General features: G+C 51.5%; 2 protein-coding genes across 10 annotated transcripts in view; one reads left to right on the top strand and one right to left on the bottom strand.

Annotated features, from left to right (window-relative positions):
* The window catches only part of LHPP (phospholysine phosphohistidine inorganic pyrophosphate phosphatase), a 156,899-nt gene extending 150,979 nt beyond the window's left edge, over positions 1 to 5,920 (bottom strand). For 5 of the 9 annotated variants that reach the window (XR_008669301.2, XM_063710562.1, XM_019034806.4 and 2 more), the window contains exon 1: positions 5,726 to 5,896. Coding sequence is in view for 8 of the 9 variants with exons in the window: in XM_063710562.1 (XP_063566632.1) it covers positions 5,726 to 5,850 (125 nt within the window). In the remaining variant the exon portion in view is untranslated. Of the gene's footprint in view, positions 1 to 5,725 lie in introns of all 9 variants that reach the window. The other 4 variants (XM_055354076.2, XM_019034805.4, XM_031015027.3 and 1 more) reach the window with 3 other exon arrangements.
* Positions 5,921 to 17,450: 11,530 nt separating this feature from the next.
* On the top strand, positions 17,451 to 22,402 carry NKX1-2 (NK1 homeobox 2). The gene is made up of 2 exons (XM_019034803.4): positions 17,451 to 17,797; positions 19,460 to 22,402. Exons 1-2 carry the CDS (start codon positions 17,584 to 17,586, stop codon positions 20,182 to 20,184), a joined length of 939 nt encoding a protein of 312 aa, XP_018890348.4. The 5' UTR covers positions 17,451 to 17,583; the 3' UTR covers positions 20,185 to 22,402.
* The last annotated feature ends 390 nt before the right edge of the window (positions 22,403 to 22,792 follow it).

Raw genomic sequence — 22,792 nt, 5'->3', positions numbered from 1 at the left:
GGTTGCATAAGTGCTCTGAGGCTACAAAGAATTCAAAACCCCTGGCCCGGGGACCTGCAAGGGGTCTCCAGACTCCAGTGACCTGTGACTAACCAAACACATACCTTGGGCAATGGTGGGGCGGTCGCATTCAAGAGTGATGGGGCAGGTGCCCGCAGAACTGGACAAGAGTCAGGGAAGGCTGCATCTCAAAATCCTCTGTGCTTTTGAGGAATACGAAGGAAAAGGATGTATTGTGTCACCCTGGGGAAGTCACTGGGACTTGGTCGAGGATGGAGGACTTGGACTTTTCACTCTGTATATTCACAGGCTGGTGAGAATGTTTACATAAGGAGGCCACCTATTTCTTATGAAACTTAAAATGTTGAAATGACAGCTGAAATCACAGAACCCAGGATGAAAGAGCACCGGCTCCCATCTCTGAAGACAAAGTGCTTCACCTCCTGACAGCAAATGGGACCACAGGTGATGACAGCATGTTCTCGACAAACACCCCTTGTCCAAGACAAACACCCCTTGTCCAAGGTGCAGGTTGCATCAGGAAAACTCCTCTCGGCTTAAACAAATGCAAACAAATGGCCCTTTCCCTACAATGTCCTGCCAGACCCCTCCGGCAGGTGCCACACCGCGTATGGGGGTTGGATGAGGCAACAGAGATGAAGTTCCAGCCCAGGCCCACAGCCTACATTATTATTATTATTATTATTGTTGTTGTTATTGTTACTATTGCTGCTACTCCCAGGGACCTGTGTCCCTAGGGCTGGATGGTGCCAGGGAAGCCAGGCATGAAGGAGGGGATACTGGGGTGCCAGGACCGGCTGGACTTCAAAGATCCCCTGGCCCTGGCCTTTGCTGTTCCAGACCTACTGGGAGGCACCCACGTTTTATCAGGATCCCGAAGGCACCCACACACACAGGGGATTGAGAGGTGCTACTGGACGGAAGGGCTGTGGGCCTGGCTCCACAGCACCAGGGCGATCGATCGGGGCGGTCCTGGGTGGGAATTGCTTTATGAGGCTGCCCTGGGCCAAGTCTGCTTCCTTCCGCCGGCTCCAAAAACGCCAAGCCGGGCCTGGGCTGGGCCCAGCAGATGTGCTTTAGTGGCCCAAGACAGGATGCAGTAAATGCCCACCCCCTTTCACATGCAGATGCCTCCCAGACATAGGGCCAGGGCCCCGAGGCCGGCCTCTGCACCCCTCGCTGTGCTGGGCCCTGCTTCTGAATGGCTCCCCTCGGGGAACCCAATCCGCCTATGAAAGGGCTTCAATAAAGGGCCTGTTGGGGGGACACAGCCGGTTACGGATGTCCTCCGGCCTGTGACCACGCCCACCCACAAGTCCTAGAGCAGCAAGTGGGCCCTGCCTGGCCAGCAGCACCAGTGTGGCCTCAGAGGTTTGGGCCTCCTGCTCCTTCATCTGGGATGCTCTTAGCCCAGATGCCTGCCTGGCTGGCTCGCTCAGCATCCTCCAATCCCAGCTCCCTCGCCATGGGATCTGCGAGGCCAGGTACCCAGCCCAGGGCTCCCCACCTCGCTGCGTGTCTCAGATGCTCTAGCCTTCCCGAGTGCACGCTGTCGCCTGCTGGTCCCCCATGACTGCAGCATCGGCTCCACCAGGGCACGGGCTGCCATCTGCCTGTTCACTGCTGCACATCCCCAGGGCCTAGGATGGTGTCTTTAGTACAGCAGAGGCACTCAATGTTTGCTTGTTGAGTGTATGAGTAAAGGAATGAATGAATGAAAAAAAAAATAAAAAGGAATAAATGAACGAATGTGTGTGTGTGCGTGCATCTTTAATGAGGGCTCGGCAACATTTTCTACTTCTGCCAGTTCCTGAATCTCTCCGATTTTTGGTCCTCACTTTGAAAAGAGGAAGCCCCCCCACCTCAGGGGCTGGTGTGAAGGGAAGGTGGGTGGTTAAGCACCTGCCTGGCCCACGACAGGCCTCCCTCCATGCGGGGTGACTGCTGTTGCTGTGGATATTATTTTAAAAAGTTGAGCTTCTACTTCCCCCGTGCTCCGTGGCCCTCAATAAAATCGGAGGACCCGTCACCACAGAAAATCCAAGAAGAAGAATGGTGACAGTGTGTCGCCCCTCGCAGGCTCAGAGAACGGACGATGCTGCCAGGGAGCCCATGGTGGCGGGAGCTGCCACGGAGGCGTGTGTTCCCCCTGCCAACCCTAAGACCCCCCACCCCGCTCCAATCACACTTTTCCCTCTGCGGTGGCTGGTCTCACCCCAGGAACTTCCTTTGAGCTCCTGCAGGACTTCAAAGCAGGCTGTACATATCAAGGAGGCCACAGCATGAAAGGCGCAGGGCCACTCGCCCCCGTGGCTGCAGGCTACACAGACTTCACCTGGGCAAGTAGGGCCTGCTCCATGAAGGCTTCCTGGCTCAATCACCAGGCGAGGAAAACAGGTGTCCTGCATCTCTGGAAAATCCCCAGGGAAAATTCCAAAAGCAGGCACACTTTCCTGGAGGGGGAGTTTCCTGCACCACCTTCGCAGCCACTCTGGGCATCTGTCACGAGCCCCACAGGCATGCGAGGGAGGGTGTACGGAGCTTCCCGGGCCCTGAGGGTGACGATCTGGCCCCAGAGGCACTGGGCCAGAGTGGAAGGGCCTTGCCCTTAAAAGCCAACAGAAAGGCTGAAGGGGGCCCTGCCAAGGTCTGCCGAGAGCCGAAGGGCACGCTGGTGTGGGCGGAAACAGGTTTGTGGGTGCTGGACAGCTCAGCGGCCCCTTCAGTGAAAACCCCACAAAGAAGTCTGTGTAACTGGGGGCAGTGGAAGAGGCCACAAAGGTCAGTTGAGAAGGTCCCCGTGGACAAGGCAGGACATGGGGACTTGGTCCTATGGCATGGGAAGCCCATGGGGTTCAGAGACCAGGCCATCAGTTCTGCAGGCCCACAGACAGCACAATAACAAAACCTCCCAGATCACGGGTGCGATGTCCCCTCACCAAAAATAATCCCATATGCTTTTGGGAAGGGAGATTTTAGCCTCTCCCAGCTACATAACAGGCTGTGGTGTATTTCAGGATTGTTACTACATTGCTGTTAGATGTATATAGTATAGCTGCTACCAGAGACACCCCCAGCTAGATAAATCTGCAGGAGCCAAAGCAAATCCAAACAAAACCCTCCTGGCAATCAATCAGTCAGAAGACACCAACCCAGAACCCAGAGAAGTTAACAGAACCCTTTCCAATGTCACAACCTGGAATCCGCACGTTTGTTGGACAGTTCTATATCACGTGGGGGTCATCTGCTCAAAATAAGCTGTTAGAGAAGCCTGTGACGTTTCCCAACAGCCCCTTCTCCCTGAAGGATTCCAAGTAGGGGTCTGGGTTGGGCAGACCAGGGCTCAAACTGTCCCTTGGGGGCTGGGCATGGTGGCTCATGCCTGTAATCCCAGCACTTTGGGAGGCCCAGGCGAGTGGATCACTTGAGGTCAGGAGTTTGAGACCAGCCCGGTCAACATGGTGAAACCCCGTCTCTACTACAAATACGAATTATTAACCAGGCATGGTGGCAGGCACCTGTAATCCCAGCTACTCAGGAGGCTGAGGCAGGAGAATCCCTTGAACCCAGGAGGCGGAGGCTGCAGTGAGCCGAGATCATACCACTGCACTCCAGCCTGGGAGACAGACTGAGACTGTCTCAAAACAACAACAACAACAACAACAACAACAACAACAACAACAAAAACCACAAAAAAACAAAAAAGAAAAACCTGCATGTGGAAGTATACCTGTAGTCCCAGCTATCTGGGAAACTGGGGTAGAAAGATTTTTTTGAGCCTAGGAGGTCAAGGCTGCAGTGAGCCGTGATTGTGTCACTGCACTCCAGCCTGGGAGACAGATCAAGATCCTGTCTCAAAAAAAAAAAAAAAGAAAAAGAAAAGAAAGTGGTCTTTAATGTTACACTGTTGTGGGTCTACTGTGTGCCAAACACCAGGCCAGGAACTTGACATACATCATGAGCCATCATGGTTCCCGCCCCATGACCCCCTCCCTGCCCCCTCTCCACCCTGCCAGCTGTTCCAGTCAGACACTGGAAACCATCCTTTATTTCAAGTTCTCCCTGACCCCCACAATACCCCGTATGTCCACAGGTCCCATAGGTCCTGCTTCCAAAACACCTCTTTAATTCACGCCTTCCTCCCCATCTCCATTGCCTTCTACCCAGTCCAAGCCCCACCAGCTCTCCCTGAACCACTGGAACCATCTAACTGGTGACCCTGTGTCCTCTCTGGCCCCTGCCTCCTGCCCTACTGCCAGCCTGTTCTCCACACTGCAGCCAGAGAGATCTCCTTGAAATATTTTAATTAAAAAACAATGGTTTTTTTTTAGAGTCTCACTCTGTCACCCAGGCTGGAGTGCAGTAGCACATTCATAGCTCACAGCAGCCTCAAACTCCTGGGCTCAGGCAGTTCTCCTGCCTCAGCCTCCCAAGTAGTTGGGACTACAGGCGTGCACCACCATGCCCGGCTAATTTTTGTATTTTTTGTAGAGATGGGGTCTCGCTGTGTTGCCCAGGCTGGTCTCAATCCTTCTACCTCCAGCCTCCCAAAGTGCTGGGATTACAGGCATGAGCCACTGTGCCCAGACGTTAATATTTTGAATTTTAATATTCAATTTAATATTTGAATTGTAATATTTTGAATAGAAAATACATTCACATAGTTTAAAAATCTTAAAAATGATATGCAGGCTGGGCGCGGTGGCTCACACCTGTAATCCCAGTACTTTGGGAGCCCAAGGTGGGCAGATCACATGAGGTCAGGAGTTCGAAACCAGCCTGGCCAACGTGGCAAAACCCCATCTCTACTAAAAATACAAAAATTAGCCAGGCACGGTGGCAGGTGCCTGTAATCCCAGCTACTCGGGAGCCTGAAGGGGGAGAATCACTTGCACCCGGGAGGCGGAGGTTGCAGTGAGCCGAGATCGTGCCATTGCACTCCAGCCTGGGCGACAGAGCAAGACTCCATCTGAAAAGAACAAAACAAAACAAAACAAACAAAAAGTATATCATTTCAACAGGCAAACAACATAACCCATTTTCATGTTTTTATTTTACATTTTACTCACGAAGTCTGGTGTTTTTGGGGGTTTTGTTTATGAGACCGTCTCGCTCTGCAGTCCAGGCTAGAGTACAGTGGGGTGATCACAGCTCACTGTAGCCTTGACCTCCTGGGCTCAAGCGATCCTCCTGCCTCAGCCTCCCAAGTGGCTGGGCCTACAGGCGTGCACCACCACACCCGGCTAATTTTTAAATTTTTGGCAGAGACGGGGTCTCCCTATGTTGCCCAGGGTGGTCTCCAACCCCCCAGACTCAAGCGATCCTCCCTCCTCTGCCTCTGCAAGTGCTAGAATCACAGATGCGAGCCACCGCGCCCGGCTAAGTCTTGTTAATCAGTATGCATTTTACCCTTACAGCACATCTCAATTCAGACTGGCCGCAGGTCAAGCGCTCAGCAGCGCACGTACCAGGTGGCCGCCCTGTCTGACCGCGCAGCCCTAACCAGCAGAGTCCTGGTGCTCGCCCGGGGCAACAGTGGGGTCGTCCGGGGTCAGCACTGTGCGCGCACCGGGGTGGGAAGGGGAGAACGAGGCGGGGCCTGCTCCGCGGCCCCGCCCCCTGCCGCCCCGCCCCCTGCCGGCAGCCAGGGACCGGGCTGAGCTTAGAGCTCGGCGGCCCCAGCGGCGTCCCGGGGCCCACTCACCTGGCCACCGCCTCCACCGAGCCGGCGATGGCCGTGCCGCCGCCCGCGCCGCTGTCGTACAGCACGCCCGAGATGTCAAGCAGCACCCCGCGCACGCCAGCCAGCCGCTTTCCCCACGGTGCCATGGCGCCCGGCCCTGCTCCTCAGCTCCGCGTCCCAGCCGGCGCCGCGGCCGCGCAGGGGCGCCTGGGAACTGTAGTCCCGCGGGCGGGGCAGGGCAGGAAGACCGGGTGCAAACCCGGAACTGGGGCGCGGCCTGGGCACCCCGGCGTCACTCGCCCCCGAAACGGTGTCCTTTTCGGAAGCTTTCTTCCCAGGAGATCAGCGGACAAAGAGCAGGAAAAGCAGAAAACAAGTCCCTAAGAAAGGTCAAAGGCAAATTGAGACAAGAAGGCACCTGTAGCCAGGGACGGTGGTTCACGCCTGCAATCCCAGCACTTTGGGAGGCAGAAGCGGGCGGACAGCTCGTGCCCAGGAGTTCTAGACCAACCTAGTCAACATAGTGAGACCTTGTCTCTATTAAAGAAAGAAAGAAAAAGTACAATACAAAATTGAGGCCGGGCGCAGTGGCTTATGCCTGTAATCCCAGCACTTTGGGAGGCTGAGGCGGGTGGATCGCTTGAGATCAGGAGTTCGAGACCAGCCTGGCCAACATGGTGAAACCCCTGTCTCTACTAAAAATACAAAAATCACCTGGGTGTGGTGGCGCATGCCTGTAGTCCCAGCTACTCGGTAGGCTGAGGCGGAAGAACCGCTTGAACCTGGGAGGTGGAGGTTGCAGTGAGCCGAGATTGCACCACTGCACTCCAGCCGGGGCGACAGAGCAAGACTTTGTCTTAAAAAAAAAAAAAAAATTATATGCAGATAACAGCCCTGCATAGATGAGGATGCATAGGACCTGGGCTGAGAAGAAAATGGGACTATCACAATGTGTTAGACCCAGGAGGTTTTTGGATAAGCTATAAAATACCACTCAATGCTACATTATTTTTGCAATAAATACACATTGATATTAAAAGGGAGGAGTTTCCTCAATGGCCCCTCGGAACCTTTCGAGTTATTAAATAGAAACGAGAACACTTTACTTCTGGTCCGACATAGCTTTGAGCTTTCAAAGATGAGAGGATCATATTATTTCACCATTTCTTTTCAGGCTCTTGATTCACAGAAAGGATGAGGAGTTCGTTGAAATGTTATGGGGTTCAATGAATTGTGTATATTTTGTTGATATGCTTACTAGGGGAGCTGTTTACAAGTGAAATAAAATATAGTTCCTACCCTTTGGGATTTCCACTAATGGGGTTGGGGAGTAGTATACCTTATATAAGGGTTTAGTCTCAGACAATAGAGACCACTCCAGCTAGAGGGGTTTTGTTTACATGAGGTGAAGGGGCTTACAGATGACGGGTCTAAGTCCTACACAGCCAGGAGCCATGCAGCTACGAGAAACACTTAATTTTACTACTCCATTGGGACCACTGCCCCATCACTTAGTGCAGCCCCCAGCATAGCTGCCCCCAAAAGAACAAAACATATCCACCACTGTGCCCTCCACCTGTGGCCACCCACTCACTTTCACTGTGTCTGGCTTGGTGGAACCTAGCCCACGCTGCAAAGGAGTCTGGGAAATGCAGTTTTTAGTCTTCCAGGGGCTGAGTGAGTCAGTTTGGAGAATCTGCTAGGAACATCGTGAACCATACACGTATTGAGACCCTACTCTGTGCAGTGGGCACAAAAAAGTTCTAAGGTGTGATCATTGCCCTCCAGGATCAAGACTGGGCAGAGAACAATGGAAGACCTTCATGACTGCTGACCAAATGTGTGCCAAGTGGCAATGAGTGACACAGACACAGTCAAGAGGATGACCTCTGCAGGCCTAGGAGGGCAGCTGTGGCTTCTGGGCAGGGGCAGCCTGAAATGGACCTTGGAGAATGGCTGGGCTTTAGCTTCATGCCAAGGAGGAGGAAAAGGGGTGCTTCTGCCAGTGGTGTGAACCTACCCATAGTTGTTTCTTTTCAGTCAGCTCTGTGGGTACTCTTGGGCAAGTCCCTTTTCATTTCTACGACTACGGTAGACAGAATAGTGCCCCCTTGAGATATCCACCTCCCAGTCCCCACAACCTCTAAATATATTACCTGACATGGCAAAAGGGACTTAGATCTTGCAGAGCCTATGCTCCTGTAGGGAGATTATCCTGGATGGTCCAGGTGGGCCCAGTGTAATGACATGAGTCCTCATAAGGGAAAGAGGGAAGCAGGAGAGAGTCAGAGTCAGAGAAGGAGGTGTGACAGCAGAAGCAGAGGTCAGAGAGAGAGGTGTGAAGATACTGTGCTACTGGCCTCGAATACAAAGGGGCCATGAGCCAAGAAATGCAGGTGGCCTCTGGAAGCTAAAAAAGGCAAAGAATTGGATTCTCCCCTAGAGCCTCCAGAAGGAATGCAGCCCTGCTGGTACTTCAAGTTTAGGACTTCTTACCTCCAGAACTATAATAATAAATCTGTTGTTTTAAGCCACTAAGTATATGGTAATTTCTTGCAGTAGTGACAAGAAACAAATACAGGGATCCAGGTCCCTCACCTGAAAAATGTGGCAAGTCTCTAAGTGTGGGCCACTGATAGGCTAAAACTTGATCTGAAAATTCCAGGCTTTTCTTGGGATGCAATGAATGTAGGGCATTGTCTATGTTAGGGTTGCATTTGGCTACATGTAACAGAAACCCAGCCATAGTTGCCCAACCAAATCAGATTTTACTTTTCCTCATATATCAAGAAGCCAAGAGGGAGGAAATCCTGGATGGGACAACAGCTCCCAGGACCATCAGGCTGCCTCCTGCTTTCTGCTCCACCACCCTCTCGGCATGTGGCCTGCCCCTCATGCTAGCAAGATTCCTGCTCCACCCGAGGCATCATGACTGCATTTCAGGCAGGAAGGAGGGGAAAGAAAAGACAAAAGGGCATGTGACAGCTGAGTCTTACCCTTTATACCCAGAAAGCAAAAGCTTTCCCAGAACCCTGATCCAATGGACTCTCATTTGCATCTTTTGGGCCAGAGCTAGCCAGGTGGCACATGAACACCATAGTGTGCCAGGAAGCATACACCACTGACTGAGCTTTCAGCCTGTTATAACAAATCTACAACTCATGTCTGAGTTTCAGCTCAACTATGAATCTATCAACCATCTATTGCTATACTAGACATATGCCTCATCCTTTCAGATTTGCTTGTCATAGTCAGGACTCTTCGGCTGCCAGTGACAGAAGCCAAATTTCAAATGGCTTAAATTTAAAGGAATTTATTGGCTCGCACAACCAGATAGTCTAGCAATGGACAGCGTCAGGCATGGCTGGTTATCAGCTCTGGGCTCACAGAGTCTCCGGTACACCACCTGGTGAGGATCCTTTTCCTCAACTTGGTCTGGCTGTTCCAGAAAGAACTCTGATTGGCTCTCTTGGGTCAGTGTCCCCCATTGTCTGTGTTCCAATGGAAGTGATACTGTGATGTTCCAGCCTGACTGGTGCCCTTACCAGGGCTGGAGGTGGGGCACTTGCCTATAGTCCCACCATGACCAGAAGGAAAGGGAGAGGACAAGCCCTCCAGCAAAAAGCAGGGCACATTAGCCGGACATGGCAGCACATACGTGAAGTCCCAGCTACTCCAAAGGCTGGAGCAAGAAGATCACTTGAAGCTGGGCGTGGTGGCTCATGCCTGTAATCCCAGCACTTTGGGAGGCTGAGGCGGGCGGATCACGAGGTCAGAAGATCAAGACCAGCCTGACCAACATGGTGAAACCCCCATCTCCACTAAAAATACAAAAATTAGTCAGGCATGGTGGCACACGCCTGTAATCCCAGCTGCTCAGGAGGCTGAGGCAGGAGAATCGCTTGAACCCGGGAGGCGGAGGTTGCAGTGAGCCAAGATCACGCCACTGCACTCCAGCCTGGGCGACAGAGCGAGACTCCATCTCAAAAAAAAAAAAAAAGAAAAGATCACTTGAACCTAGGAGTTGGAGGCTATAGTGTACATGACTGCAACTGCAACTGTGAATGGCCACTGTATCCTAGCCTAGGCAATATAGCAAGACTTCTTTAAAAAAAAGAAAAAAGAGAAAAGAAAGCAAAAAGCAGGGCGCTGTGAAAGACGAATAAGGAAGAAACATGGTACAGGCAAAGATAGCAGGTGCCCACCAGTCACCAAGACCTTTCTTATTATCAAATTCCATCTCCCTGGAAAGTGAGACCAGACCAAGTGAGGGCCATATGAGCCAAAGAATCTTCTGTTTTATTGAGATGGGCTATAGTGGAAAAAAAATCAGAGCACCATTAATAACAGAAATGTTTCTCAGGCCGGGCACAGTGGCTCACACCTTGGGAGGCCAAGGCGGGTGGATTACCTGAGGTCAGGAGTTCGAGACCAGTCTGGCCAACACAGGGAAACATCGTCTCTACCAAAAATATAAAAATTAGCTGGGCATGGTGGCACAGGCCTATTGTCCCAGCTACTCGGGAGGCTGAGGCAGGAGAATCACTTGAACCTGGGAGACAGAGGTTGCAGTGAGCCAAGATTGCGCCACTGCGCTCCAGCCTGGGCAACAGAGCGAGACTCTGTCTCAGAAAAAGAAAGAAAGAAAGAAAGAACTGCTTCTCAAACTTTAATGTGCATTAGAATCACCTGGAAGGCTTTTTAAAACATAGGTTTAGATTCAGGAGGTCTGGGTGGCCCTAGGAACCTGGAAGATGGCTGTCAGTTGATGTGGGCTATTTTCTGGAGTCCTACACATGGCCTCTGCATGTGGCTTGTGTATCTCACAGCATGACAGCAAGAGTCAAAGAGGAAATGTCTCCAGGGTAAGTGTTCCCAGGGAACAAAGTGGAGGCTGCAGGGCTTACTGTGATTTAGCTTTGGAAGTCACAGAGTCACTTCAGCCATGTTGTACTGGTCACCCAGGGCCAGGCCAGGCTCAGTGTGGGAGTGGATGACACAGGGGCATGAGCACTAAGCAGCATGGTTGATTAGGGGTGGCCATTTTTTGAGGCTAGATACCGCAACAAGTCTACCAGTGTCAGAAACACCGCACGGGGTTAAATTCATGGTGGTTCTACGCCTGCATTTTTATTTTCTGTTCCCTTCCCTTCCTCCCTTCCTTCCTTCCTTCCTCCCTCCCTCCCTCCCTCCCTTCCTTCCTTCCTTCCTTCCTTCCTTTCTGAGACAGGGTCTTGTACTATGACCCAGACTGGAGTGCAGTGGCATGACTCATAGCTCATTGCAGCCTCAAACTCCTGGGCTCAAGTATCCTCTCGCCTCAGCCTCCCAAAGTGCAGAGATTATAGGTGTGAACCACTGTGCCTGGCCCCTGCATTTTTCTTTATAAAAAGCATGGTACCCAGCATGGATGACCTGAATAAAAACATAAGCTTGTTCCACAGATGCTCAGCATGGGAGTCAGACCCCTTATGAACCTATATCCGTACCTAACATTTCTTGATCCGATTTTTGTCTTCAGCCTATATGGTCTCTTATGGGTTTCCAATCCATCTTAGTCAAACTGTGGAGCTTTGGGTTTGTGTTACTGGGCCACCATTTATTGCTTTCGACTCTTCAACCTACCGAACACCAAGGTACTGGTGGGCACAGGGATGCATGCTCTGCCCTCCCTGACTTTAAGACAATCCAAGGACCAGAATCTGTATGCCAGGAAGTGTGATAAAGGCTGTGCCTGTCAGGGTTCCTTGACTCTGGCTAATTGAATTCCAAAATGCAGAGGGGAAGAGAAGGTTGGGAAGAGTGTAGGCAATTTACAAAATCAAAGGAAATGCTGAACAACCAGACCTGGGCAAGTACTGGAACCATCAGCGTCAAGAGTGGGAAATAACAGATTATTTAGTTTTGGGCACCACTGCCACAATGAAGCGGTGTCACTCTGCTTCAGATACTCCCAGGAGAGAGGCCAGTAGGACTCTACTGCAGGGGCTCACTCTTACCTCCTGGCCAGAAGAAGGTTGGGGGGCCTGATTGGCAGTCCCATCACTACCACATACAAGGGTGGGGGCCCACGGGGATGTCATCAAAATCAGCTACAGACACCAGAAAAGGGGGAGTGGATCCTCAGATCAGGGTAAATCAGGGAAGCCCTCAAGAAGAAATAGTATTGTAGGGATGCAGTGAGGCTCCCAGGGAACCCGGAATGGAACAACCAGCATCAGGAAGAAGTCAGCAACGGTGGAGCAGCTGGAACCCACCTGTCTGCCTGTCTCTCATGGCTTCTCCGCTCTGCTCTGCACTTGTTTTTGTTGTTGTTGTTGTTTGTTTGTTTGTTTTTGAGACGGAGTTTCATTCTTGTTGCCCAGGCTGGAGTGCAATGGTGTGATCTTGGCTCGCTGCAACCTCCGCCTCCCAGGTTCAAGTGATTCTCCTGCCTCAGCCTTCCCAGTAGCTGGGATTACAGGCGCCTGCCACCACACCTGGGTAATTTTTGTATTTTTAGTAGAGACAGGGTTTCGCCATGTTGACCAGGGTGGTCTTGAACTGCTGACTTCAGGTGTTCTGCCCGCCTTGGCCTCCCAAAGTGCTGGGATTACAGATGTGAGCCACCACGACCAGCCTGCACACTTGTTTTTGACTCTCCATGTCCCTGCTGAGTCTCTGCATCTCCATAACTTCTGTGAGCATGTGGCCCTCAGCGGCCACCGGTCTCCATTTTCCTTGCCCATTAAGCTCAAGCACCCACCAGTGGCAGGGAGCATGCCCTAAAGATGAGGGAGTTGATTTTTTTAAACTTTGGTTTGGGGTCAGGTGGGAAGGCTATATTTTCAACTCAGCTTTCACAAGTTAGTCTATGAGGTGTTTTTTTGTTTGTTTGTTTTTTTGTGTTTTTTTTTTTGGGGGGGGGGGAATACTTGCTGTGCTTGGCAGCCAGAGTTCAAAGCTCTGGTGGGAAATGGTAAATGCTAGCCTTTAATTGTAAATGACCTCTCCAGCACCAAGGGAGATAGAGTCCGGTAAACAAACGATGGATTCTGCTATCTGTGGCTTCCTTCTAAAATCTAGTGCTTACCCTCTCCCGTATTACAGACCAATTTGAGTAGAAGAAGCACATCTTGGGGAAGGTGGCTGAGGTACTGGGAAAAGGGGTTACCCACAGGCTGTCTGGCAGTTGAGGTGTCCCTCTTTGTCATCAAGCTGTGTCTTATGAAGCTGTCTCTTTGGCATATATATCCTGCCCTGGGGGCTGGCTCAAAACGCAGGGTTTTACCTGGAGAATTTCAGTTGCATTTTACTTTAGGAACATAAGATTTTATCTAAAATGCTTTAACACGGCTCATAATATTGCCCCCTCCCCCCCACTCCCTCTGCATAAACTGCAAATTCTTTCCATTGTTAACACTATTCATGGCACTCAGCGGCTCTTCAAGGCTGTGCTGGAATTATAGGCACCTTTGTTTGTGGAATACCTTAGGAAGCTTGGCACCATTGATTTGCATCTGTGCCTCCGGAATAGTCTTTGCCTTCTCCTTAAAGATACTATCTAAACTGTGAAATTCATTAAATAGCCCCAGAAATGGATCAGGTTATTTAACACAACACCCCTAATGGTGCAATATCTCAGCTGTCTGCACTGATAGTGAACATTGTCTTGGATAGTGTTATCAGCCCAGGACACCCGCTATGAATATTGATCCCGAGCTTGTTACAGGCATCATTTGCCATCAGGACAGGTCAGGGTTGGAACCCACCTAGCATCAAAGCAATTTAAAGACAGCACTCAGGCGGAATTTTAATGCCCAGGCTGAAAAAAAAAAAAAAATCAACTCTATGCACAGAGGGAAGGTGGCTTGCTGGATCTGGATATGTTATATAGGAATAGCGTGGGTATAAATACACATGTGAGGATGTTAGTGAGCCAAACACATGGCCAAGTTGTACTGAAAAGGATGCTCACTGCCTCCTGGTCTTTTACAAAACAGGTGGCCAGAAAAAAAAATTACCTAGGACGTCCTCCTCCATTATCCCCCACGTTGAAGAAAGTATCCTGTTCTTTGGTTAGCAGGTTTCTCTTTAAGTTGGATGAGTAAGAGAGGGCATTTCTATCCCTTCAGTGTTGATGGGAGACCCAGCGAAGTTTCTTGTATGCCATCTATTGCCTGCAGCCAAGTACTAAGCATGAGCATTCACATTACCTTGTGCTACAATGAACACACAGACCAGAAATATCTGGCCGGGCACAATGGCTCATGCCTGTAATCCCAGCACTTTGGGAGGCCAAGGCGGGCAGATCACTTGAGGCTAGGAGTTCGAGACTAGCTTGGTCAACATGGTGAAACCCTGTCTCTGTTAAAAACACAAAAAATTAGGCCAGGCGCGGTAGCTCACGCCTGTAATCCCAGCACTTTGGGAGGCCGAGGCAAGTGGATCACAAGGTCAGTAGTTCGAGACCAGCCTGGCTAACAAGGTGAAACCCTGTCTCTACTAAAAATATAAAAATTAGCTGGGTGCAGGAGTGTATGCCTGTAGTCTCAACTACTCGGGAGGCTGAGGCAGGAGAATCACTTGAACCCAGGAGGCAGAGGTTGCAGTGAGCTGAGATCACACCACTGCACTCCAGCCTGGGTGACAGAGTGACACTCTGTATCAAAAAAAAAAAAAAAAAAAAATTTAAGCCGTGCATGGTGGCTCACACCTGTAATCCCAGCACTTTGGGAGGCCAAGGCTGGTGGATCACATGAGGTCAGGAGTTCAAGACCAGCCTGGCCAACATGGTGAAACTCTGTCTCTACTAAAAATACAAAAATTAGCCAGGTGTGGTGGTGCGTGCCTATAATCTCAGCTACTGGGGAGGCTGAGGCAGGAGAATCGCTTAACCCCAGAAGGCGGAGGTTGCAGTGAGCTGAGATCATGCCATTGCACTCCAACCTGAGAGACAGAGCAGGACTCTGTCTGAAACAAAACAAAACAAAAGAAAACATTAGCATGGCATGGTGGCACGTGCCTGTAATCCCAGCTACTCGCCAGCTACTCAGGAGGCTGAGGCATGAGAATTGCTTAAATCTGGGAGTTGAAGGCTGCAGTGAGCTGAGATCACGCCACTGCACTCCATCCTGGGCAACAGAGCGAGACCCTATCTCAAAAAAAAAAAAATCTGAAAAATAAGGGGCAAGCAAAACAGAAAACCACTAAGAGAAGGAGTTTGTAAAGATTCACAGGTTTAAGGAATGTGGCCTCTACCATTCTTGGCTTTCTCTCCAATTTGTTGCTTCTTCCTTTTTCGGCTCCTTCCCTATATTTAACATCTGTGAACCTCAAGGGAAAGATGATTCATAACATTTAAACAAAATTTTTTGAGGTAATCTATGGAGTACAGTGGAAATGATCCGGGTTTGGGTTACTCTTGGCTGTCTGGGCCTCCCTTGTCCCTCTGGTTTGGGGTATAGGGTGGCCCCTGGAATGCCCACCATTCTGAGAAAATAGAGTCTCAAAGTTTCTCATAGGAGAATGAAGAAGAGGGACAGTGGGAAGCCACATACTTCCATCTGGGGCTAACTTAAGGAACCTATTCCTAGCTATCCTGAAGAACCTCAGCATTTAAAAATATAAACATGGGCCAGGCACGATGGCTCATGCCTGTAATCTCAGCACTTTGAGAACCCAAGGTGGGTGAATCACTTGAGATCATGAGTTTGAGACCAGCCTGGCCAACATGGTGAAAACCTGTCTCTACTAATAATACAAAAATTAGCCGGGCACAGTGGCGCGCACCTGTAATCCCAGCTACTTGGGAGGCTGAGGCAGAAGAATTGCTTGAACCCAGGAGGCAGAGGTTGCACAGTGAGCCAAGATTGTGCCACTGCACTCCAGCCTGGGTGACAGAGAGACTCTGTCTCAAAAAAAAAAAAAAAAAGTAAACATGGTGGGAAAATGTAGAAGGGGCGGCTAGGATCAAAAGGGTGAAGGGAGAGAAACAAAAAGGAAGATTAGAAAAAAAAAATCAAGAACTGGGTGAGAAAGCGTTATCAAAACAGAAAACAAAGTACCCTATCTGTATTTCAGGAAGGCTCTGTGATTTGCAGTCCAGGTTGTCGGGCGCCACTTTTTAGTTTCAGGGCCATCTTTTCTTTGGGATTTTCACATTCCCTTCGGTGGGAGGTGGTCCAGTGGACTTGGGAAGGGCACTTCCTTTCCTGAGCTTTAAAAGCACAATCCGTCTTCACTTTAGGACTGGAGCTGGCTTGATTTCCGCAGGCTTTAAAGTCCGCAGGGAATACAGTGACCACCTCTGGGAGGGGCAGCAAGGTTTGAATGAGAAAAGCTACAAGGAGCTGGCTTCTAAGGATGCCTCTTCAATAACAGATGGGATTAGCAGCCCCCAGCACTTTAATGAGAAGGTTTCTCCTCCTCTTCCTACTCCTTACCTGCTCAGACAATATTAATTGCCAAGTCATTGTTTGGAAACCCTATGGGGCAGAGAAGAAAGGAACAGCAGAGTCAGAGGTGGCTCTGGGCCAAACACTAGGAGAAGCCTCAGAATTTGCCTGAAACAAATGCTTAGTGCTCACAGACTGCTGTGTGCTTTCCAAGAGACAAAAGAAGAAATTCAGGATTGGTGTGGCCAGTGGAAGCTTCTCCGACCACTGGTGATCACCTTCCGAGGGGACTTGGTGGGGCAGATGAGGGCCATTTCAACTGTCTCTCTTCTCAGACCTTAAATTCAAACCAGACAGGCATTTCTGAATCTTCTGCTTCTGGGGCTGAGAGGGAATGGGGGTCAGAGATGCAACCTAATTCTCAGATCCAATTTCTGTTGCAAATGATCGAATTTGTGACTCTGGAGAAGGCCTGACGTTTGTCCATTGAGGGCTGTGCTCCGGGTCATAGCAAACCAGGGCAGACACCCCCAGCCATCTCACTTGGCTCTGTGCCTGAAGCCACCAAGGTTTCCAAAGCTGCTGGCATCCCGGTGGGTGCTCACCACCTCTCCAAACCTCTTGCTGGCCTCTGGCTTGGCTTTGGAGTGGAAGCAAAAGACTGAGAGTCCGGGATTTTCTCCCTCCGTTTCTGGGACAGCAGGATGTACGAAAAAAGCACTGACTGGTCCACTAGAAGACCCAGGTCCAAACCCAGACTCTGTCACCAACTCACAGTGACCCTGGGCAAATCTTTTCTTACCTTTGAACCTCGATTTCCTCATCTTTAAAACGGGGACAGTGGTCTGTGCCACGTGACGCCCATCTCACAGGGATGCTCAAATAATCAAAAGAGATCGTGCAAGCCTCAGGGCTTAGTGAACGCTAAACTGTGAGAACGTGAGGGATTTTACCTCCGAGGTAACCGGGTCTGAAGCTATTACAGTAATTCACTGGCGGGGAAGGAGATGCGCTGAGCATTGCCTGGGAGTAAGCAGTCCTGGCCTCAGTTGCATCCCCAAGTCTAAGGCGGGTGCGCCGGGGAAAGGGCACAAACTCAAGTCACAGAGGTGTGTGTGTAGGGGTGAGGGATCCCCGAGATGGAAGCCTCCCTCGCGCCCTCGGAGAGTCCCAGAGGGTTGGGCGGAGGCGCGCGGAGCCGACAGCACTGTCCCCGCGGGCGCGCGCACCGGGCGCGCGGAGGCTTCCCCGAGCCCAGGCAAGCGGCCGCGGCACAGCGCCTGATAGTCCCGAGGCTGGCCCGGGCTGCGCCGGTGCCAATCGGCGCGCAGCCCCCCGCGGCGCTCTCCCCGCCCCGCCTCCCCGCCCCCCTCCCCAGCTTCACTTGGCAGCGCGGACCCGGCTCCTGGCTGGAAAGCTACGGCCAAGCCACAGCCGAAGGCAAGCCCGAGCGGCGCCATCCCCAACCCCGCGCCGCCGACCGCCGGCCCGCGGGCGACGGGCATGCTGGCATGGCAGGACGGCGGGGCCAAGGCGGCTCCCTCCCACCACAAGATTTCTTTCTCTGTCCTGGACATCCTGGACCCACAGAAATTCACCCGCGCAGCGCTCCCTGCCGTGCGCCCGGCTCCCCGGGAAGCCAGGAAAAGTTTGGCGGAGGTCGAAGCGGGGAAGGATGCCAGCTCCAGGGACCCTGTCCGACAGCTGGAGACCCCTGGTAAGACGCAAGGCGGCCCCGGCCCCAGGAGGCCTCAGCCCCAACAATGCGGAGTGTATGGGGGAACAGCCGGGCCCGGTGAGTGGCCCTTAACAGCGTCTTCCTCAGAGAGAAGGCGCATGGGACCGGGTGCGAAGTGTAGCTCCCGCCTCGGAATTGGATAGAGGCAGAGAGGAGGCTCCCCGCATTACAGGGCAGGGATTTGCCGCATCCCTGCTCACCCGCCAAGCTCACCCGCACCACAGTTCTGATGCTCGCGGTGGAAACTTACCTGGCGCCTGTCTTGCCAGGCTTACTCATTTATCGGGCATTTAATGTGCTTGCCACGTGCTAGGACCTGGGCTAAGGGCTGGGATAAAGGTGATGAAAACTTCGGAACCTGAGAGATGGACAACATCATTAACATCACCTCCATTTTATGGATGGGGGAGCTGACGCTAAGGCTTGCGCCGGGGGTCTTCGTGAGTAGCGAGGTCAGGTGCCACCCGGAGACGCCTGCGGAGCTGGGCTGTCCCAGGCGCTCAAGCTCCCCAGACTCAACTGTTAACTGGGACTGGGCTGGGGGCGGGGCTCGGATGGAGTGTTGGGAAGCTTTTGGTACTTTCTCCTCGAAACCCTTTCTGAATTACTCCCAACGCTGGCGGACACCTGATGAAGGGGTTAGGAAAGTTTGTGACTGGAAGGAAGGACGAAAGACAGCAGGAGTCCTGCTGGGATCAGACAGGGAAAGGCGGCTCCCTGGAGGGTCAGAGGCTCAGGTCCCCGGGGGAGGCTGGATGCCGCGCAGCCCCCTGCTCCCCTCCCCAAGTTTGGCGGTGATTGCCTGGGGCCCGGGGCGCCTCTGGCGGCCGCACTTGGGCCCGGGCAGGCGGCCTGGTAATTGTTCGGATCTTCTCTCCGAGGGGCCGCGCTCCCTTCCCCCACCCTCGTGATCGATATTCTATTACTGGCGCCTGCATATCTCCTGCCCGCAGCTTGCAGGTACCGACTTCAAACCCCCTTTCCCTGTCTGATCCTAATATTGTTCGATTAAAACTTACCTTTAATAGATGACATCTATCGATCCGGCCCCGCACAAATCTGAAACTCTATTAACACGGAGGGAGAGAAAAGATGGGAAAGGGAATTTCACTTTAAAGCGGGGGCGGGGGTGGGGTGGGGCAGAGAGCTTAATAACTTCTTTTTTAATTGCTGGGAGTCCTAGATCAAAATAAGCTTCTAGGGTCGGGGGTGGGGTGGGGCAGAGAGCTTAATAACTTCTTTTTTAATTGCTGGGAGTCCTAGATCAAAATAAGCTTCTAGGGTCTGGGGAAGGCACAGCCGTAAAAGCGTTTGACATCTAGATGTCTTAATGCAATGATCCTACCCCCCAATATGGTTACCCAATAATGTCACTATTTTTTCTTAATGCGGGGTGTCATTCATTCATTTAGCATACATTTCTTGGACGCCTACTTGATGACAGATTTGTAAAGGGCAAGAGGACACCATTCCCCTAAACCCGCTGGCGAGGATGTGTAGTCCGGCGTAAGGGGAGCGCGATGTGGGGACAGGAGCAGCACCTGGAGTTGGGTTGGGGGGACAGCTGCTTGCTCTAGGGAGGACGAGGAGGAGGTTTGGGGACCTGGAGAGGCTTCTGTTCACCGACCCCTTCTCCCCTAGATGCTGCGGGCCCAGGCGCCGGCCAGGCGTCCCCCCTGGAGGGTTCCGAGGCGGAAGAGGAGGAGGATGCGGAGGATCCGAGGAGGCCGCGGCTGCGGGAGCGGGCTGCGCGCTTGCTGCCGGGCCCAGCGCGCTCACCTGACGCCCCGGCCGGCGCATTGGCGTCTGGGGAGCCCTGCGAGGACGGCGGGGGCGGCCCTATGGGGTCCCCCCCGGGATCCCCCGGCTCCCCGCGTCCCAGGCGCCGGCGCGTGGAGCCCAACTGTGCCAAGCCGCGGCGAGCGCGCACCGCCTTCACCTACGAGCAGTTGGTGGCCTTGGAGAACAAGTTCCGGGCCACGCGCTACCTGTCAGTGTGCGAGCGCCTGAACCTCGCGCTGTCTCTCAGCCTCACCGAGACGCAGGTCAAAATCTGGTTCCAGAATCGCAGGACCAAGTGGAAGAAGCAGAACCCGGGTGCCGACGGCGCGGCGCAGGTGGGGGGTGGCGCGCCCCAGCCAGGGGCTGCGGGGGGCGGCGGCGGCGGCGGCGGCGGCTCGGGGGGCAGTCCTGGCCCTCCCGGCACCGGCGCTCTGCACTTGCAGACTTTCCCCTCCTACTCCGCGGCCAACGTCCTCTTCCCGTCCGCCGCCTCCTTCCCGCTGACGGCTGCCGCCCCCGGGAGCCCTTTCGCGCCGTTCCTTGGGCCTTCCTACCTGACCCCCTTCTACGCCCCGCGTCTATGAATCCGGAGCCCCCTGGCCCCTCTTTCGCGGGATTCACGAGGGATTGGCATCGTCTTGTGCCCTCGGCTCCTCCACCGGGGATGCAGGTGCGCAGGTGTCAGCGCGCCCCTTCCCTTCCAGCGGCCGGAGACGCCGCACCCCTGCCCGCCGCGCGCACCCGCGATCCTCGCGGGCCACCAAGGGGTCAGGGATCTGCCGTCCTTCAAAGTGTCCGGGGACGGAGGCTGACCTCAAGCCTTGCCGTTTCTGGACCTTGCTGTTCACTTTGGGTCAGGTTTAATTCAGTTCAGGGGCTAGTTTTTGAGGGTCTGGGTGTTCGGCGCGGGGCTAACCAAGATACCAGGAGGGAAATACAGGGAGCAGAGACGCCCTGGCTGCCAGCTGCTGGCGGCTAGGATGGAACCTTTAAAGGTGCTGGCTCATCAGAGGGTGAGAAACAGTCTCTGTTCACGACTGACAGCTTCCCCTCCTCATGCTCCATGGTTCAGCCCAAACCCAGAGAGTTCTTCCAAATCCTGAACGAGGCTGGGGAGAGCTTGGTCCTGGAGCACAGACGGCCGCTCTGAAACGGACTATTTTTAAAATGCATAAAACTCCACATTTCTAGATCTTTACTTAAGATTCGGACTGGAACGCAATACTTGTTCCAAATAACCTCCCCAGGTTATTCCTGAGAGAGGGGGTACCTTGGTTTTTGGAGTAGGCCAGAAGTTTGTGGTAGGAAAGGTGACTGATTTGCAGCTAGACTCACCTGCTAAAGTAGACACAGGTCTGTTGCACTGCAGGTTTTGAGAACAGCTTGGACCAAACCACGCAGTGACCCCAAAGGCATAAAAATGATAATGAAGGCAGCGATGGCTCAACTAATATCATGAAGTCTATGCATGAGGCTGCCTACTTTGATTTGCAGTAGCTGATACTTTAAAACTTCAGTCCTGGCTTATCTGCCTGTCCCAGGGATTCCTGGGCTCCCAATAGTGAGCCAGGTTGGGGAAGAGCTAGCTCCATCAGCACACACTACATGTGGACAGTTGGACTGGACTGTTTTTTAAAAGCACAAACTCAACATTTTTAGATCTTCGTCTAGGATTCTGACTTGAAAACAATTCTTGTTACAAACAGACTCTCTATGATGGTGAACAAGCAGAGATTGTAAGGGCCCATGAAAGCAATACTTGGGTGTGAAGAGCCGTCATATTCCTAATGGATTCACCTCCAGGAATCTAATACATGGACATACATTTTAACTGCTGCTTTTATTACCTCCCTTAAAAAATTAGTTCTGTGAAATTCCCTTGCCACTTATGCTTGGAATACATTTCCTTTAGTTTTCTACCTAATATAATCTTGTAGCCCATGTCTCAGAAACCCAGAGGTCCCCAGTTGTGTCATGTATGTTTCATTCTCACTTTTGATTACTTGAGGCCAGCCGAGATCTGTGTGGATACCATATTCCTTGCTATTTTTTGGTAGCCTGTGCTACTAACAATCAAATTTAATGCTCAATGGCTTCAAAGTAAAGCACACTGTTTGGTATTATGGATTACATTCCATTACTATAATCTTGAATTATCTAGTTCTGTTATCAGGAATGATAGAAAATATTCCCCATTTCTCCTAAATTAAGTGAAGACTTCGTGGTTCATGTGACTCTCATAAGATTTGATAGTATGTATTATTTAATTACTTAATATCCACTAATTAGACTCTTTTCCTTCTAAAGAAGAATGTCCCCCAAACAACACATTGTAACTTTCTAAAAGACAGTTGGTGCCAGATGAGATTAAAAATGCAGTTACTCTACTAGATAATATTCACCTTACACTTTGGTAAACACTCCTTTAATAACTATTTGTTGGTTTCTCAAAAGCAATATCCCATATTAAACAGACAATTCAAATGTGACAATTCCTCTGTAACAAAGAAGCTGAATTCTGTAATAAGTAGGAAACATTTCATTCCAGTCTTCTCAGGTACCAGAATCACGGACTTCAGTAGAAGAGAGGGAATACGGAGAGAGGTGGGAGGCTGATTTGTTCGTGGCCCAGCACGGTGCTGTAATTCCTGACCCTTCTGGTTTCCACAGATCATTGCAGAGTAATGTTTGAAGCGTGTGACTTCGGACTTCTGCTGCTTTAAAAGGCCCGGTGGCTTTCCAACCAAATCCTTAGACTCAGTCTATTGGTGTGTTTGTCTAATAAATTCTTTTTGTAGTAAATTTATTTTTATTTCTTGTCTCATTATTCCTTGTTCTCTATTAGCAATGCTTTAAAATAATAAGTTTATAATTATCAGAAGGTAATTATAAAGTATATATGTATCTCTCCTTCTCCCAATAATCCCTAAATAGGGAATATTTCTACACTAACACTCCTTTCTTCAGCCATTTCAGACCCAAGCTAGATACACCCAGAGTGGCTACATTTGCACGCAGTATATACAGACACACATTTCAGGCCATTTTCTTGGCAGAAGCAAAGCATCTTCACAGAATCTGAATTAGTGGCTGCTAATTATATCAACACCAACCTATTAGATTTCTAGGACATTAACTCTTAGCCTTAACCTTACAAGTTCTTAATACCCCAAAACAGCCTGGTAGGTAACT

Source organism: Gorilla gorilla, chromosome 8, assembly GCF_029281585.2.
Source record: "Gorilla gorilla gorilla isolate KB3781 chromosome 8, NHGRI_mGorGor1-v2.1_pri, whole genome shotgun sequence".
Lineage (NCBI taxonomy): Eukaryota > Metazoa > Chordata > Mammalia > Primates > Hominidae > Gorilla > Gorilla gorilla.
This window is presented reverse-complemented; position numbering and strand designations above follow the sequence as displayed.

Bases quoted from the DNA above. Each gene is read 5' to 3' on its own strand.
- NKX1-2 (XM_019034803.4), top strand. From the start codon at position 17,584: ATGCTGGCATGGCAGGACGGCGGGGCCAAGGCGGCTCCCTCCCACCAC. The intron at 17,798-19,459 runs GTAAGACGCAAG...CTTCTCCCCTAG, and splicing joins CCGACAGCTGGAGACCCCTG to ATGCTGCGGGCCCAGGCGCC.